The sequence below is a fragment of the Erythranthe guttata genome, chromosome 6 (assembly GCF_056151865.1).
Source record: "Erythranthe guttata isolate IM_541 chromosome 6, IM_541, whole genome shotgun sequence".
Taxonomy (NCBI): Eukaryota; Viridiplantae; Streptophyta; class Magnoliopsida; order Lamiales; family Phrymaceae; genus Erythranthe; species Erythranthe guttata.
The window spans coordinates 447,517-465,355 of NC_142538.1; the positions used below are offsets into that span (position 1 = coordinate 447,517).

The 17,839-nt window shown below is 36.3% G+C and overlaps 3 protein-coding genes across 9 annotated transcripts; 2 read left to right on the top strand and 1 right to left on the bottom strand.

Moving 5' to 3' along the window:
• Positions 1–136: 136 nt before the first annotated feature.
• Positions 137–3,270, bottom strand: LOC105964047 (serine/threonine-protein phosphatase 4 regulatory subunit-like protein). Its single transcript, XM_012988547.2, has 7 exons — positions 3,033–3,270; positions 2,274–2,354; positions 1,970–2,018; positions 1,696–1,792; positions 1,291–1,343; positions 961–1,023; positions 137–629 (listed from the first exon to the last, which is right to left on the bottom strand). Exons 1-7 carry the CDS (start codon positions 3,134–3,136, stop codon positions 354–356), a joined length of 723 nt encoding a protein of 240 aa, XP_012844001.2. The 5' UTR covers positions 3,137–3,270; the 3' UTR covers positions 137–353.
• A 94-nt stretch (positions 3,271–3,364) lies between these two features.
• LOC105964013 (Tudor/PWWP/MBT superfamily protein) lies at positions 3,365–8,398 on the top strand. Of its 2 annotated transcripts, none has more exons than XM_012988512.2 (4): positions 3,365–4,251; positions 5,552–6,024; positions 6,249–6,509; positions 6,872–8,398. In XM_012988512.2, exons 1-4 carry the CDS (start codon positions 4,067–4,069, stop codon positions 7,939–7,941), a joined length of 1,989 nt encoding a protein of 662 aa, XP_012843966.2. In that variant the 5' UTR covers positions 3,365–4,066; the 3' UTR covers positions 7,942–8,398. The 2 variants fall into 2 exon arrangements, with proteins under 2 accessions (XP_012843966.2, XP_012843973.2); XM_012988519.2 differs by having other exon boundaries at positions 3,485–4,251; positions 5,552–6,000.
• A 616-nt stretch (positions 8,399–9,014) lies between these two features.
• Positions 9,015–17,707, top strand: LOC105963994 (DNA (cytosine-5)-methyltransferase CMT2). Of its 6 annotated transcripts, none has more exons than XR_001173312.2 (21): positions 9,015–9,507; positions 10,078–10,112; positions 10,197–10,338; positions 10,497–10,604; positions 10,696–10,815; positions 11,003–11,093; positions 11,702–11,928; positions 12,032–12,097; positions 12,178–12,414; positions 12,919–12,977; positions 13,062–13,128; positions 13,993–14,322; positions 15,616–15,684; positions 15,758–15,844; positions 15,918–16,005; positions 16,392–16,513; positions 16,582–16,765; positions 16,908–16,951; positions 17,048–17,117; positions 17,198–17,301; positions 17,382–17,707. XR_001173312.2 is itself a non-coding variant. In XM_012988493.2 (21 exons), exons 1-21 carry the CDS (start codon positions 9,097–9,099, stop codon positions 17,557–17,559), a joined length of 2,754 nt encoding a protein of 917 aa, XP_012843947.2. In that variant the 5' UTR covers positions 9,015–9,096; the 3' UTR covers positions 17,560–17,707. The 6 variants fall into 6 exon arrangements, 4 of the variants coding, with proteins under 4 accessions (XP_012843947.2, XP_012843955.2, XP_088675301.1 ...); XM_012988493.2 differs by having other exon boundaries at positions 16,582–16,680; XM_012988501.2 differs by having other exon boundaries at positions 9,032–9,507; positions 11,714–11,928; positions 16,582–16,680.
• Positions 17,708–17,839: the final 132 nt, after the last annotated feature.

Here is a 17,839-nt window from a genome sequence, read left to right on the forward strand (position 1 = left end):
CCAAAACTACTGCATTTGTGTCACTAGACTCAAATATTAATTACTACGTGTGACACATTAAACATGGTTTTACAAATCTTTTGTTTAATAGAGTTTGTACTTCCTCTCAACAATCATATTAATGACAATGAAAATATGAAGAAATTGAGGTTATGAGGAAATGCTAATATCAGTCTTTCCATGAAGTACAAGTATGCGATAAATAATTTCATGCAGGTTTTGCATATAAGTGCAAAATTTTCTTACAACCATAATCCGACCTGAGTGCCTGTCGAAAGAATGCAGCATCGAGTTGTTGTAACTTTGTTAACCAGAGACCAATGTTCTGCACAGGAAATTATGGTATGTGATATCTATGAGTCAACCGCTGAAGTAGGATTTGCTTCTGATGGTCTAACTACGTTTTCATTTGTTTCCATGTCCACAGTCATGTCTTCACCGACCTCCGCTTCTTCTACTTCAGCCATTATTTCGTCTCTGTCCCCTACACAAGGTTCTACTCCGTTTTCCACTATATTGTTCTGAGGCTGGGCAATCCCACTTCCGTCATAAGTTCCATTTGTATTTTGTTTGGTCACAATTGGATACGGATCAGTCGAGATTGTCAATGTAGATGTGACCAATAAAATCTGAAAAAAGAAAAATAATTATATCTAACTAAGATCCGTGTCTCACAAATGTGAATCTTAGCCCAAGTACCGCAGGAAATAATATACTTCTACACTTCTCACTTCTAGTGTTAAAAGTTGATATTCCCAAAGTAGCCATTGAGCGCCATAAAATCTATATTCCATGGATTCAAGCTCATAGATGCATGAAAAGCATAATTAAGAGAGCAACTACTAAAAATGCAAGTGGAATTCCTGAGACACTAAATACATATAGATAAAACTGTACACACATTAGCGGCAAATGTTCCACGACAAGATTAAAGCATGCAACACACAGCTAAATAAATACCTTTTCTAGAGCCAAAGAAAGCTTCGACAGCTTGGGATAAATACTTCTTGCAGACAAAAGGATCTGTTCAGTTAAGTGACACAAATATCGTTAAAATATATTCAGAAATCAAACAATTATATCTGGACAAGATAGATATATAAAGTATAAACGAAAAATTAATTAAATCGATCTTAAATAACGACTGGGAGAAAACATGAAAATGTAGCCCATGTCGAGGCAAAATATGAATAGTATCCTTATGAGAGAAAATCAACTGATGCTTCCTGAAGAGAAAAACACCAAGTAGGCCAAGAACTACATTTAACAGAAAATCCATATTATAATCACCTCACAGAGTCTTTGCAAAGTAAACGGAGGGCCATCATCAAAGCTACGAAGAGCTGCAAAACACAATGAGATAAAAAATTATATATGTTCTATAGATTTCATCCAAATCACCATAAACAATTTCCTATTCCAACTACTTGACCCCCATGCTCAGATGGTATTTTTTTTCGGGGTATTCACCCGGATCTAACTTCCTATGGTTATCCTTTAACCCTCAGAAAGGAAAGGGACAAACATAGAAATTGCGGAGCAAAGAAAAATGAGGAAAAAGATAAATAAATCTTGGTACGCAATTAGGAGTAGGTTTGTTACTTTAGAGTGCAGAACAACAAAAATAATTACTATTCAGGAACTACATGACAGAGAGAAAATAAGGAAGATATGTGACCAGGAAGTTGGGCGTACCATCGTCCAACCTTTTCACCAATTCCTCAAACGTCTCTTGTAATGAGGATCTCTGCTGCTCACCACTCATTTTAGCCTCTGGATATTCTGAAAGGACCTTCAACAAAGAAATAGCGAGATTCAATACAATAGGAACAGAAATTCACAGATGAAAAATAGAGACGATCTTATCCCACGCACTACTCACCATTCTCGGTTTAGAGGTGGCAATGAAAAATGAAATGCATAATTTGAAATTGATGTAAGTTCACAATGTGGTAAAGCCTAACCATACCTGCTTAAGCTGGTAGGACAGAATGCTTTTTAATTTTTCCCAATCTTGCCTGAGATGTACGAGCCGAGTGACAATTAATCAAACAATATTCAAAGACTAATTCTAAGTTAGCCGCATATAAGCATCTTTGCCACAAAAGAGAGAATAGAAAACTTGCTTGGGAAGATGTATCACCCAGTGAACAAAAAATTATCTTGTTCTATTTTTCCCCAGCAACATATTAAAATGAAAATACGAAACAGAAAAGAGATTAATGGTAATATGAATTGCTAAGAAGAAACTTCCATCAGAGAAATCATCATACCAAAATTTCCCAGTGGACGCACTTGTTTCCAATGTGCCTCTTACTTCTTCTTCTGAAAAAGCGGGTTTAGCTTCCAGTCCTCTGCGAACTCATACCAGCAAAGATTTAATCAAATAATCATCATATGGTAAAGAAGAAAAATGAAGTGTCTATCCATAACACCAATAAGCAAGTAGATGGGAGCAAATTGTCTTACGATCACAAACACCGACTTTTTTGTTTTTTACATAACTCATGATTCCTTTCCCTTTATCGTTACAACGTGATTACAGGATAATCCAGATACTACTCATCTAATATATCTACAATTAACGCACATTGACGGTTAACCAACAAATCTACTTTACCGGCAACAAATTTAAATTGGACTCAATGACTCATAGACTAGCTGCTCAGAAACAACATAACAACAAATTATGAAAAGAAGAAAAATAAACCCTAATTACTACACCGCATAATCTAAAACCGGCGGACCAATTAGCTCCAAACAGAGCGCAAACAAAGTGACAGAACGACTAATTCAATTTACGACAGTGACCGACAAATCGACTTCAACACTAGTCCAATCACTGCCACAACAAGTAGAAAAATTAACAAGTTCAGCTATTCTCTCCGTTTACATACTACATACTTGAAAAATCTCGCATGTGCTCTTTTATCGCATGTCCAATTCCATCACAATCAAAAATACAGTACAATGTTCATTGAAAAATTAAGAAAAAAAAAAAAAAATCCAAAGCACAAGTTAGCTGTCATTACCCATGAGTCGGCAACTCGTAGGCTGGATTCTCGTGATTCTGCTCCACAACAGCATCCGTCGAAACAGAAGAATTATCCAAAACTTCGTTCGCTGTCGCCTCCATCTACAGATTTTTTGGTTCTCAATTTGGGGAAGAATCGGAGGAAAAAGCAGCCAATTGAAATTAAAAAAAATAATAATAATAATAAAATAAATACAGTCGTTAAGAGTGACACGACGTTTTCCGATATTTATACGGCCTCTTTTGGCAAGGTCGAATTTTAATAATAATAATGGGAGCGTTTGAATATTTTTTCGTACAATTGATTGTTTGACCAATTGGGCTTTATTTATTCTAGCCCAATTTCTATTTAAGCATCTTTTTATTAGTCGTTTGTGGCCCATTAAAAAGCAAGCCCATACTCGATGCTCGCGCCGTGCTAATGTGAGCCGAATGAAGGCACCACGGTTCGACTGCACCCGAAGCAAGCAGAGTCAACAAGACGAACGACTCGGATATACATACACCTATACATACGCATCTCGGTATATTATCAAAATCCTCCTCTTTTCTCGAATCAAACCGCGCCAATCAGACCCTGTAATTAGACCTGAATTCCCCTAATATGAAGTGCCCCTAATTTTTTTTGAATGGAAACCCTAACCCTAGCCCTAGCCCTACCCGCATCCCCAATTTCTCTACTTAGATCGTCACGCTTTTCTCTCTTATTTTCCGGTGGCTAGTTGATTGAATCCTGATTTTGTTTATCGTGGTCGTTAGATCAAGCAACTAGTGGGGTTTTGTGTAGTTTTCTGTGATCTGCCTATTTGTTTTGCCTTTTAAAATTTTTGCGTTCTGTAGTTATGGAATAGAATAAATTTGGCTTTAAGACGTTGATATTAGCTCATCTTGGATGAAAAAACAGTAGGGTGAGCCAAAAAAAAAAAAGATAAATTAAGAAATAGGATTTGTGTTATCTATGCACTTATACTTGTAATCTTCTTTATATATACACATTGTATTGGATATCTGCGTAGAGGGAGAGTGAAAGATATGGGTAGCTCAGAAACTGGAGGAGCGGTGGGTTGTGCTGTAGGGAGTATAGTTTGGGTTCGGAGACGAAATGGGTCTTGGTGGCCCGGAAAAATACTCGGGCCCGAAGAGCTGTCATCTGCTCATATAACTTCTCCACGCTCTGGGACTCCGGTCAAGCTTCTTGGGAGGGAAGATGCAAGTGTGTAAGTTCAGGAAAAAACATGATATTTCATTTCTGGTATTTATGAAACATGTATGGTAGTATGCCTTTTTGATTTGGTGGATTTCATGGAAATGTGCTCGTTGTCTTGATCCTTGGAACTTTTAAGGACGATTATCGATTGAATTAGTATTCAAGCTGAATACAAGGGAAACAAACTGATATTATCAATCGATTGGAAATATGAAATTTGAAACAACAGTGTTCATGCTACAGTGTCTAGGATTTTTTCTTACACTTCAGTGAATCAAAGCATTAGAAAATTATCAAAGCTTGAAGATATATAGTGTTTGTTTTTATTTTTAAGCTCAATGGCATGCATTTAATTCTAAATTTTGTTTTGTCCGAGAACATCCTTATCCTATTTTTTCTATATTTTTAAACATTTCAAAGTTTCATAAAGCTTGTTAAGGGATCTTTATACGAGAGGAGATCTTGAAATTCTTGTTTTCTCTTCATGTCTTTGATGGGCTAATCCTGTAAGTTTAATCTAAATGATCTAGTATTCTGGTTAATGTTTGACATCAAGTTAAAAAGATCCACTCTAGTCCCCCCATTTTTGTGGGTTTTTTTTTTAAAAAGGAAAAAAAATCAAACCCTGTTACAAATTGGGGAAGCAGAGGAAATGCATGATTTGACCCTAGATTTCTACTCTAATGGTAGAGGCTAGGTACCAACTTCCCATTTTGTGGCTTCGAATGCGATGACAATGATATTAGGTAAGGATTGGGGGTTGGTTAAGAGCCTAAGGCTCATGCGGAATGATATGCATGGTATTGTTGTGATGCCAGATACAAGGGAAACTATGGAATGACCCTAACACATAGGGGATTGGTTAAGATGTCCGCACTGTTTTATTAAAAGAACATCATGCAAAATACAATGTTAAATCTAAAAGTTACTGCAGAGTCGCCAAAGAAATAGACTTTTTGTGAACTGCCCATAGTGGAGGGCCAGTTTGCTGCATCATGAAAATGACAATTCTTGAATTAAAGTTATGAAACCAGAACTTAAGCATAGCGGTTTAGTACCTGATATATTGGAGTATTTTCTGTTCGAGCAATTTGAAGAACTTATTGTGCATGTAGGTTGCTGCCTGTTATCTACTGTATTAACTATTGTTAGATACTGGCATCCAAAGCATATGATGAATTATATATTGTATTTAATCAGCATTCAGTGACTTTTGGAGTCAGAGTTTGAGCAAATATACATGTTGCATGTTCTTGCCCCCTTACCAAGTTTGCATGTTTATATGATGTTTCTGGTGACATGTATACCAGGGACTGGTACAATTTGGAGAAGTCAAAACGCGTAAAGGTGTTCCGATGTGGGGAGTTTGACGACTGTATAGAAAGGGCCGAAGCTGCTCAAGGTATGCCTCCAAAGAAGAGAGAGAAATATGCACGCCGTGAAGATGCGATATTGCATGCGCTTGAACTGGAGAGGCAAATAGTGGAGAAGAAATATGGGAAATTGGCAAGTTCTTCTAATGGTAGGAGCAAAGTGTCACCAGATGCTGTCACTTCTTCAGAGTATCTGCAAAATGGAGGTAGTAATGAAAAAGATCCTAGATCTGATCAGCTGACTGAGAGGGTTGGACCATCTATTGCAGAGAAGAATGTGACAGACAAACAATTAAATGAAGAAATAGTTAGGGAGGGACACCAACTCAGCGGAGATGATGATAGTGCTGGTGTGCTACCCCGTATGAGAGGCTTGCAGGACTTTGGTATCCGTACTGCTTCACCAGCTAGTAATCCTACTCTCAATAAATTTAATTTTCTTAAGAATTTAATTGTGTTATCGTGCCCTAGGTCTTTCTAGTTTATGGTTCTTTTTTACGACAAAGTTATCTCGAAGACCAGAAGTATATTAGACTATATTAAAAGTGACATAAGCTGCAGAATTTCTAGTTAAAGGCAATGAGGTCGGCTATCTTGTTAACTCTGGTAATGATTCATTTTTTATCTCTATCAGGAGAGGAGCTTTCTGGAGCTGCATTTCGCACAAAAAAGAGTAGAAACGCTTACGTGCAATATGATTCTGGAGATTATTTAAATGATAATCTAAATCTATCATCCCAAATGAAGATACCAGTTTCAAAGTTTGAAGAAAGTGACTGTCCAGCTGATATGGGTGAATACCACATTTCTGGGTCGACAGAGGATACTGAAACTGATAGTTCTGAAACCGATTCTTTAGAATCAGATTCAGATGATGAGATGAATGCACTTTCTGGTGAGATTTTTTCCATCATTTATCTGTTTAGTCAGCCTTATCAAGTATACAGCTTGCATGCACCAATTGTTTTTATGTCATCGTGTTCTTTAGAACACATGCAAGATCATCCTACTCAAGTTGGGTGTTCATTTTCCTGTTCTGATTTGTAGATGCCTTGTATTGCTGAGTCTGGCATGCATGCTATGTCACATTTAAGTCTTATCTAATTTATTTAACTCGTTTGGGGGTCAACAGTCGAGGTCTTATCTGCTCTCCATCTAATATCCATGGTTGAGTACTTTTCTCACCACTTTGACTGGTTGCTTAATATTATTAATAATTTGTCTCATTATATAACCTACTATTATTGCTCGAGACAGATGGTTCCGCTTCTATAGAACTGCATCCTAAATATCCAAGTAGAATTGAGACACAAGAAGAGCATGGAAGCCTTAGCAGTAGCGATGACTTTGATGAGTTGGCGTTCGCTGATGGCTTGTCTCATCCTTTCCCACACGGCCTCGTATCAGCTAATGCAGGGGTCTCCAAATGGCAGCTGAAAGGAAAAAGAAATAACCGCACTCTTGGGAAAAGGTACCTTGACAGAACCGACACGGAAGTTTCTGGAGGATGTGTGAACAGCAAAAATACAAATTGGAGCAATAGTGGTTTCAGGGCTGATTTGATTCATAGTACTTTTACTAACCATGTGTCTGGATATGGACCAACAGGATTACACAGTTCCAAAGAGATCGTCGATTCAGAGGGACTGCCCTGGAATAATCAGTCTGCCATGAGAGGATATTGGGAAGACTCGGAGGAGTATGTGGATCCTTTGTTTGTTGATATGCATCAATTTGGTGGTAGGACCATGCTTATGGATGTTGATTTGCAAGTTCAAGGCAATAATTATCGAAGGGATGTCCCTATGATCTCACTGATGAGTAAATTAAACGGACACGCCATAATAGGTCATCCAATCGCAATTGAAGCTCTTGAAAATGGTTTGTCGGAAGACCTTCTTACTGCAAATGGTTATCTTTATACTCAACCGCTCGAGAATCCTGCTACACTTCCTTCTGTATGGAGAACCGGTCGTAGAACAGCAAATTTCCGTGTTCCACGCCCATTTCCCTCGTCAAAATTGAATGGTGAAAATAAGCAGCAAAGGGGAAATATGACGCAAAAGAGCTCCTATCAGAATCCGTTGGATAAGAAATTTTCAAGAAATTCACCGAAGAAAATTAATCCGTCCTCTAATCAAAAGATAAGAAAACTTTCGTCAATTGCATCTGATGAGCAGCACCATGGTGATCCGAGAAGTGATAGCAGCAGCTATCAAGTGGATGTGCTTATCAAAACGGAGAATACACCGACGGCTATTGCCTGCATACCTGTTAACTTGGTATTTAGCAGGTTGCACGAGGAATTAGTTGGCCGGCATCAGTAATAGCATCCATGGGGTATCTATGGATTATATGCATGTAAATTGTTAGGTTATTAACCCTCACCACCTTGCCTCTCCTTTTTTTTTTTAATTATATGAAGCTTTATTTGATTCTTGAGTTTTGTCCCGAAAAATCAAGATCTTGGGCTTCTTTTTGTACTTTAGAGAGATGACGATTATTGACTGCTGCAGAATGGGTTGAAAATGAAGCAGCCTATGATTATTTTAGCCTTTGTATACCCTAAAGAACAAGGTGCTGTGGTCTGCAGGAGATAGGAACAAATACTGTAGATTCTTATACTGGTGAATGTACATCTAACTTGTATTATTTTCAATGTTGATAGATTTTTTTTTTTCTTTTTTTTTTTAATATTTTTTTTATGATTGGTGTATGTCTAACTTGGGACTTGAAAACCTGTGTTGTGAAGAATGTTTAAATTATTTAACAGTTTGTTTGTCAGATCCCTTTTTGGTGAAATAACTGCTACTGTTCAGGTTGTTTATCACAAATTGGATAAGTCTCTCTCACAATCCTCGTTTTCACTGGAAGTGAATAAACGAACGTGATTAAAAGCAAGAGTACAAGTACTGTTGATAAGAAGATTCGAACTTGTATCAATCGACATAATCCATGTAGATATTTGAATTACCTAAGAAAGAGGTATGCATGTATGTTTTAGTCAGTTATGATTCTAATTTAAATGAATCTATTTCATTAATGTAATGTAGAACATGATTCTTAACAAGTATAATAGTCAATACAGATTATATCTTTTTCAGTATTATTATATTACTATTATTTTTATATGCTATATAATATGTATGCCAAAGATAATTTATTTATTTTCAGTTTAGTTTTTGAAAATGAACCAAAAAAGGGAAAGAAAAAAGAACAAACAATACAAAAAAAAAAAAAGAAAGAGGTAAAAAAAGGCGGCAGTGAATTTACCGCAGTAAATAAACATGCATTTACATAAAATGAAAATCTACCAAAAGTTTCAAACAATTCACGCACTCCCGCCCAAAACTCTACTCGGATACATTTACCGCAATACCCTTGTCACCCACTTATATTTGCTCACTAGATATTTTACCTGGAATTTTCCCTTTATTTAGGGTGCTCAGGAATTACAGATTTCAATTTCACCAACGGCGGATATGGACAACATCCAGTCGGAGAATTCGCCGTCAGCTCCGGCTCCGTCGCATACGAATGGGAACTCTGATCAGTCAACCCGAGACCTACACAGTAGCGATGAAACCAGTGGCAATATTGAGAATTCTCCGACAAACAATGGCTTTCCGGGGAAGAAATCGTCTAATCGGGATAATGAAATGCTGAGGAGCTCCGAAAATGACGGCCGCCGCCGTTCGTCGAGATTGGCTGATAATGCTGGAGGTGATGGTACCTGGAAGGAGGTAAACTACACCGAATTAGACTTGCTTTTGGAGAAATCTCCTCCGACGAAGAAGCATAAGAGTGGGAAAAAGGATTACTTCTTTATTGGTGAGCCGGTACACGAGGATGAGGCTCGGCGCCTCTGGCCTTGGCGGTATGACAAAACCGAGGTATATGCTGCTGCGGTAATGTGGCTTCACTTTTTGACTGTGGTGATTCTGCAAAATTTCGATAAATCGTGATATGCCGCAAAATTTATATTATGTGGTTGGGTGGAATCTGATGATATGTTAGTGATCAAACTTGGTAGGTTTCAACTTTCAAGCATGGGACAAGTAGTTATTTGGACTATGATCTTGAAAAATTGATAGGACTAGTGGAATTTTGGATAGCTTTAGATAAGCCTTAAGGATCTATAATTACTTAATTAGGGTCCATTAACACAGAATCATTGCAGAGTCAAAATTCGGTAATGCTTCATGCACATCTCCCTGTTTCTCTTACGTGACACTACTGTGAAAACAAAAGAAATACTCGCTGCCTTTTCACCAACTTATGACCGCTTTGATCAAATGATAATTACTTTTGTCAATGAAATAACATAGCAAACTTGCTTATGAAACCTCTAGTTGACTACAATTAACTTTACTCCTTATAGGTTCAAACTTTAGATCATTCTCAAAGATTTATGTGTTCCTTTTCTAGTATTATAATGAATATTGTTGTCATTTTTTTTGTAGGCTCCACAAAATTATAGACGATCACTCTACTATGAGTAAGTAATGTCAATATTCTTGTACGTTTTATGAGGTATTCTAGTTTTCTAGTTTATATCATTGAGGTTGTTGCAACTTGTTAGGACTGATGATGATGATGATGATGATGACGATGAGGATGATAATGACGACGATGATGCGATTGTTATGAACATAAAGTGCCACTATTCTAAAGCTGAAATACATAAGATTGTTTTTGATCTTGGTGATTGTGCATACGTCAAGGTAAGTTTTGCCAGTCTATATTCACTTATTTATTGTTTCACTCACACACCGACCCACAGAATGACCTTGTAAGCAACACATAGGCTACACCACAGTACAGTCTTAAGTCGGAAATATATAATATTACTACTTCTGATCTTTTCCTTCGATATCTATAGGGTCCAGAGGGAGGTCCTAATTATGTTGGCAAAATTCTAGAATTTTTTGAGACGTTAGATGGTGAAGACTATTTTAGGGTTCAGTGGTTTTTCAGAGCTGAAGATACGGTGACAATAATCATATTTTGTTCTCTTTTACTCTGCTTTTTTTTCATTTTTTTTTCAAATTCTATATCTTTCTAATTGTGCATCTTCGCAGGTAATAAAGGATGATGGGAGATCTCATGACAACAAACGGTTATTCTATTCTACTTTAATGAACGACAACTTATTAGACTCTATAGTTTCAAAAGTACAAGTTGTTCAAATAACACCCAATGTATGGCCAATGTCTCTAATTTGTCTGCTTTAACTTATGATAAATTGCAATTTATCTCTTATACTATTAGTTTGGTATCGAACTTTATATTTGGAAGATGATGACCCTAATTATAATAATCCCTATACTTTCATTTGTTTTGCTCTGTAGTTGTTCTAATATGTTTCTAATGTTCATGGTCCCGTAGGTTAATTTGAAAGCAACATGTATTCCACCTTGTGACTTCTATTTTGATATGAAATACTCACTGGATTACTCGACATTCAATGCAATTGCAGGTAAATTGTACTCATTGATATCAAATTGTAAATGAGAGCTTGATTTATTGCCTTCTTTATCGTTTGTTATGCTCAATTTTATAACTCACCCTCATGTCAACCATTTTTTTTGCTAAGCGCACCAGTATTGAAGTGTTTTTCAATCATTCGATTATTTGTATGCTATGAAATTGTTTAGAGTCAACCGTTCCACAATCTAAATCAAAGCCACATAGTAATGAAGTAGTGCTTTACTCCAACACCTTAAATATTCTTAAACAAACTATCTCCTTACATGTGTTCCTTCTAAATTAAATCTAGTGAGTATAAGTGTCAGTTGTCTGCCTCCTTCCTAATCTAACAAATTAAGTAATTTGTTATAATATTTAGTTTTTTACATTAGCTTTGTGAAGAAACATTCCTAATTTCTCTTATTCATATCATAATCATAGGGTATTGAAAATGAAACTCGTTTCTTCTTAAACGCTGCCTTAGTACAATCTAGTCTTAAACTAGTATAAATTTTATAATTAACCATTTGACCCCCATTTATTTGATGATTTGGGCAATTCTAGATGCTGTTTGGGTTGTCAATTATCACTACAGTTAACCTCCTTCTATCCAACAAGACAATCATGCAGATATTAATAGTTTGTCCTCTCTTCACCCTCCGACAATGTCAACCACAAACAAACATGGAACCTGCAAAACTGGAACCATGCATACTGCTGATGAAATGTCTAACAAGGAAGTCTGTAAACCTGAGCTAACATTGTTGGATATGTACTCTGGCTGTGGAGGAATGTCTACGGGACTGTGCCTTGGCACTAAAGTTTGTGGTGTAGATCTCGTGACGGTAATATATCAAGCATTTCAATTTAAATTTCACAAATGCCATCTTTTTTCAGAACTCCATCCATTGGTATTTGTGGTAAATAACTTCCTTTCACCTTTCAAAGAGATGGGCTGTTGACATGGATAAAGCAGCATGTGAAAGCTTGAAGCTAAACCATCCAGAGACCCAAGTGGGTATTCAATAGTCTTTTTCGTTTAAGCCTCCGAGTTTCTCAGAAGTATTTTATTTATCAAGTATCTCATTGAACAGATTAGGCATGGATCTGCAGAGGATTTTCTTGATTTGTTGAAGGAATGGGACAGCTTGTGCAGACAATATGGGAGCCATGAAGAAAAAGAACTTGTGACAAGGCTAACTGAGGAAGCTGATGAAGACATGCAATCAAAAGAGGATCGCGAAAAATCCTGTGAATATGAAGTGGAAAAGATAGTAGATATACGTTTTAGTGCTATCACAAAATCAGGCAATCGGGGACTTAAGTTTAAGGTGATTTTTCTCATAAGAGCTTGAAAACTTGTATACATCCTTTGAAATAGACAAAAGCAGCATGCAGTGCATGAGCCAACGTGGTTTGTGCCTAAACCATATTACTTATACATTTGTTAACCTAGTCTCTGTAACACCAGAAGACACAAAGAAAACACTTTCAGGTGCCTTTTGCTCTTTATTTTACCTTCCAGAGAAGAGGTTTCCCTTGATTTCTAGGGAAATGATGATAATTACAAGGCACCCTAATGTGAGGATTTTGAAAGGAATTGCTGTTTTTTATCTGCTCTGTTCTTTTGCAAAAACAAGTTCAAACGACAGTTAACTATACTATTCCTAGTAGTACCATTAAACTCTAATTAATATGGAGCTCAGAGTAAATTTGAAACTCCAACTTCAATGCCTATATAACATTTACCCTTAATCATCCAAAATGCTATCCTTTTCATTTATAGATGCCGTGAATGCTTCATCACTTTCATGCCAACCTTTACTTTCTTTCAGGTGCGCTGGCTTGGATATGACCCAACTGACGATACATGGGAGCCCATTGGGGCCTTGAGGTATGTTGTTTCAGATATAATCTTCACTCTTCAATTATGATATGAGAAATATCTCACAGATAACTTTCTTCCGCTATTTGTTAGAAATTGCCTAGAGCGGATACGAGATTTCGTGCAACAGGGAATGAAAGAAAAAATCTTGCCACGTCCGGTATGTTTGATCTGTATATGTAGCGTACTTATGTGTCATATATTTGTAAAAGAAAATCAGCTCTCGTAGTATATGTTTATGTTCAATACTGCAAGGCTGAAAACAGATGTGGATCGTAGATTATTTATCATTTTTTTTACTTTAAGAAATAGTTACCACAATAAGAAAGAAAGATGCATGCCATAACTGAAAGATAGTGTAGGAAAGAGGTGTCATAAATCCATCCTCATTCCTACCTTTAATTGTATGAATGGTTTATGTTTCTTTCTTAAGATTTTTGTGATACCTATTATACACCTATCACTAAGTCTAAAGAAAAGGATTAATTATGGTTGGTTAGGTAAAATATGATTGATGTCACAATTAATGCATTCAATACACTATAGTCTTCATCTTCCTATCGTCATTTTAATAACATTCCCGTTAGTTTCTTCTTTTATGAAAATCGCCGATGAGCACATTGAAACTATCCATGTGGCTGAGAGCCCTCACAGCCCAGGCACAACGACGCAACTATCAGGAGCGAGAGAAAATTTGTCAATTCTGAAGATCTAGGATAATTTTTTTTTAAAGATTTTTATTGAATACTTCTAGACAGATATCTTTTAATGCTAATTTTATCAATCAAATTATTAAATAATGTATAAAAAATTTACTAAAATAGTGACAATAAAAATGTATGTGTTCTCATTTTTTCCCTCTGGCACAGATAATGAAAAATTGGTAGGAAGTTTCAGAACAGAGTTGCCTGAGTAACTGAAAACATTGTCTCAATGAAACTATTCATGTTCAACTTGTGTTTCTCAATAAAATGACTACATGATTCTACTAAATTTCCCTCTACATGGTGACAACTTATTGCAGGGAGATGTTGCTGTAATTTGCGGTGGTCCTCCATGCCAAGGAATTAGTGGCTCCAACCGGTTTAGAAATGTTGATACTCCTCTTGATGATGAAAAAAATCGCCAAATTGTGATTTTCATGGATACAATTGACTTCTTAAAGCCAAAGTTTGTTCTAATGGAAAACGTAGTGGATATCTTGAGGTTTGCTAATGGCATTCTAGGAAGATATGCTGTAAGCCGTTTAGTTCGTATGCATTACCAAGCAAGGCTTGGGATTATGGCTGCTGGTTGCTATGGGCTTCCTCAATTTCGCTTACGTGTTTTCTTATGGGGTGCCCATCCTCATGAGGCAAGTATCTTAATCCTTACTTTGCACTTTTAATTTAATGACTGTCTTCTCTAGTTTATGATAGATTAAAATTTAAAATTGAATATGTTGGTATTAATCAGTTAATTAATCGAACTGCGGCCATCCCTTTAAGTCTACTTAGGGCATCTCCGACCGACACCATAACGCCATTTTTTCATCTAATTTAGGTGTTTTTAGTCTCCTACCCGAAATTCCTATATCACCATTACACCTTAAATCATAGAGATTTGGTTTTAGCCTCCCACCGTGGTCGATCCCCATATCACCAAATACTCAAATCCTATTTTTCCAATAAATGTTTTGGTGAAGGAATTTTCATCTCCAACCGGTCCACCATTTTCCTATTTTTTCCACCAAATCCTATTTTTCCTATCAAATATAGATGTGAAAATAGGATTTGACGTAATTAACACCATTTTATTAAGTACCATATAAAATGACGATTTTAACTAATTGCACCCGATTACCAACTTATTAGCATATTTATCGTAAATAAATTGGTATTAATTATTAAATTAGTTTTTAAAATATAAATACGTTTGTTATTATTAACAAAACATTAATTTTAATAATATAAATATGCTTATTTTTAATTAATTTGTATATTTTGTTGGTATCAATGTTTATTAGTTCATTTCTTTACTTAACTAAACTAATTGCTATTAATAAAATATAATAAGCAACAATAGAATGATTAAGGAAATAAAATATTATAAAATTACGATTAACATTATATTTATAGTTTTGGGGCGTATATGGTGAAATGTCATGGGAGACCAAACCAAATCCCATTTTCTATAAGTGGTGAAATGGTGAAATATTATTATTTTAATATTTGGTCTAAATTTTGGTGAAACCCATTGGAGACCAAAAACACCATTTTTCCACCAAAAATGGTGGAGGAGTAAAATGGTGTGCTACCGGTGGGAGATGAATCCATTTTTTCACCACCATAAATGGGATTTGATGAAAAAATGGTGAGACCGGTCGGAGATGCTCTTAGCATTCCTCAGATCATCTAAAATATGTCCTCTTTTTCATTCTTACCATGATGTTATCTTGTTAATAATTGACCCTTTTACCTGCTCCAACTGTTCCTATTTTCCTGTAAGTTATGCTATGACTAGTCACATAAAGCATCGCTGCATGATGGGCTTGTAGTAATATATGTTCTACATAATTGTACACGTATTATGTTCACTAACAATTACAAGTTTCCATGTCTTCTATTTAAATTATTGAATTTGTGTGGGCCTGTTGTTTTTCTGGTAGGTATTGCCGCAGTTTCCCCTTCCTACACATGACGTGGTGATCCGGTATGGATTTCCTAATGATTTTGAGGTGCTTGACGATTTTCTTATGTGAATATAGTCATTTGGTAAATTTGTGGAGCTAATTTAGTTTAATCTTGCAGCGTAATGTTGTTGCATATGATGAAGGGCAGCATCGGGATCTAGAAAAAATCATTCTTCTTGGCGATGCTATTACTGATCTTCCTCCTGTATGTTAAATCTATTTGATTTGATCCAGTTCTTTAATATACATTTAAACTCATATTTCACTTCTACTTTAAGGTTGGAAATGATGAGAAACGTGACAAGATATCGTACCAAAATCCGCCTGAAACTGACTTTCAAAAGTATATCAGAGCAGCTAAACGTGGTAGGACATCTGATCTCACTTTCCTGGTCCAATAAAATCATCCCATCCGACATGTATGTTATGTGATATACGTGTCATGACTCTTGTTAGTTTACTGGAGAGGTTAAGTAAATCGACATGATTTACGAATCTTTAGAATATAATGTTGATCTCTACCAGGCTAGATGTGCGCTTAGTCTGTTTTTACTTGTTCTGGCTCGTAGGGAAACTTAAAGTCACTTTTTTTCAGTTGAGTTGAGTTGGGAAGATTAGTGACTTTAGGTTCCCTTTGCATTGATTTGGTTTTCAAAGAGCAAATTAGCAGAACAAGAATATGATCCCAGTTACAGGCCAATGTGAACTTTGGACTGACTCTTTTTTTTTTTTTTTTTTTTTCTTTCTTTCAGATATGACAGGTTCACCTTCCGATGGCACATCTGTAGGCAGTAATCCTACTCTTTACGATCATTTACCTCGTACTTTGAATGATGATGACTATATGCGAGTGTGTAAAGTACCAAAAAGAAAGGTTAGTCCACCGAGACTCTGTGCAATATAATATGCTTCTTGGCGTTGATTATTTACTTTGCTAAACAGGGTGCTAATTTTAGAGACCTCCCAGGCGTTATTATTGGATCTGACAATGTAGTTCAACGAGCGGAAGAGCACGAGTTGATGCCATCAGGGAAGCCATGGGTAACAAGATGGATCAATTTTTATTCCTTGCCTTTTTTTTGGCTAAAATATATTTTCCTCCAATGCATTTCTAGCAATATAGCAGGTAGCTTTGCTTTCAAATTTAAAATGCAAGATATCTAAATCATCACCTTCTCTTTTTCTAGTTTCATCTATATTTATTAACTTCTTAAAAGCAGTATGTAACTATATCAACTGCTCTTGATATTCGTTTTTGCCATCATCAGGTGCCCGATTATGCCATTAATTTACGTGATGGAAGGACCAGACAGTGAGCTTACTTTTGAACTTGCACCAGTTTATGTATTCTTTATTTCTGTTTGCAAGCTAGTGCGGCACCTTTTCTCTTACAACTGACAATTTACAGAGCATTTGGACGACTGTGGTGGGATGAGACTGTACCAACCGTTTTTTGTTCTCCGGATCCACACATACGGGTCATCATCCTTTGACTTTGTTTCTTTAGTTTGCTTTTGAAAGCAATAGCTAATTTTGTAATCGTTTTTCCTCCTTTCAGCCAGTTTTACACCCTGAACAAGACAGGGTCCTCACTATACGTGAATGTGCAAGGCTACAAGGCTTTCACGACCACTATATGTTCTTTGGAAACCTAAAAGAAAGGCAAGTTTTTTTTGTCGACAAGTTTTGCCTTCGGCTTGATGGTTCGTATTTACGTTTTTTAATCTCTCTCTGTTTTTCAGATACAGTCAAGTGGGAAATGCAGTAGCTGTTTCAGTGGGACGCGCTCTAGGATATTCACTTGGTATGGCAGTGCAGAAACTGAGTGGAGAAAACGAACATCTCACGACTCTTCCCCCGAAATTCTCCCACTCTACAACTGTTGAGCTGCAACCTTTACTTCACAAGTTGAAAGAATAGTTAGTTAATTCATTTTTGTACTCTATATTTTTTACTGGGAGATGATGAACCTTTTCTCCCCAAAACCAATTCATAATTTGTGACACATAAGCGGCATAATTTTTTGATAAACCCGAGAAGTTATTGGACATGCCAAACATTAAACAAAGTCCGACTAATCAAAACCCGAGAAGTTATGTGGCATGCCAAATATTAAACAAAGTCCAACTATTTAATTAGTCGTAATTAAATATCCCCAACCAAACAAGCATTAGTGTACAAATTGTTTGTTTGGTGACTT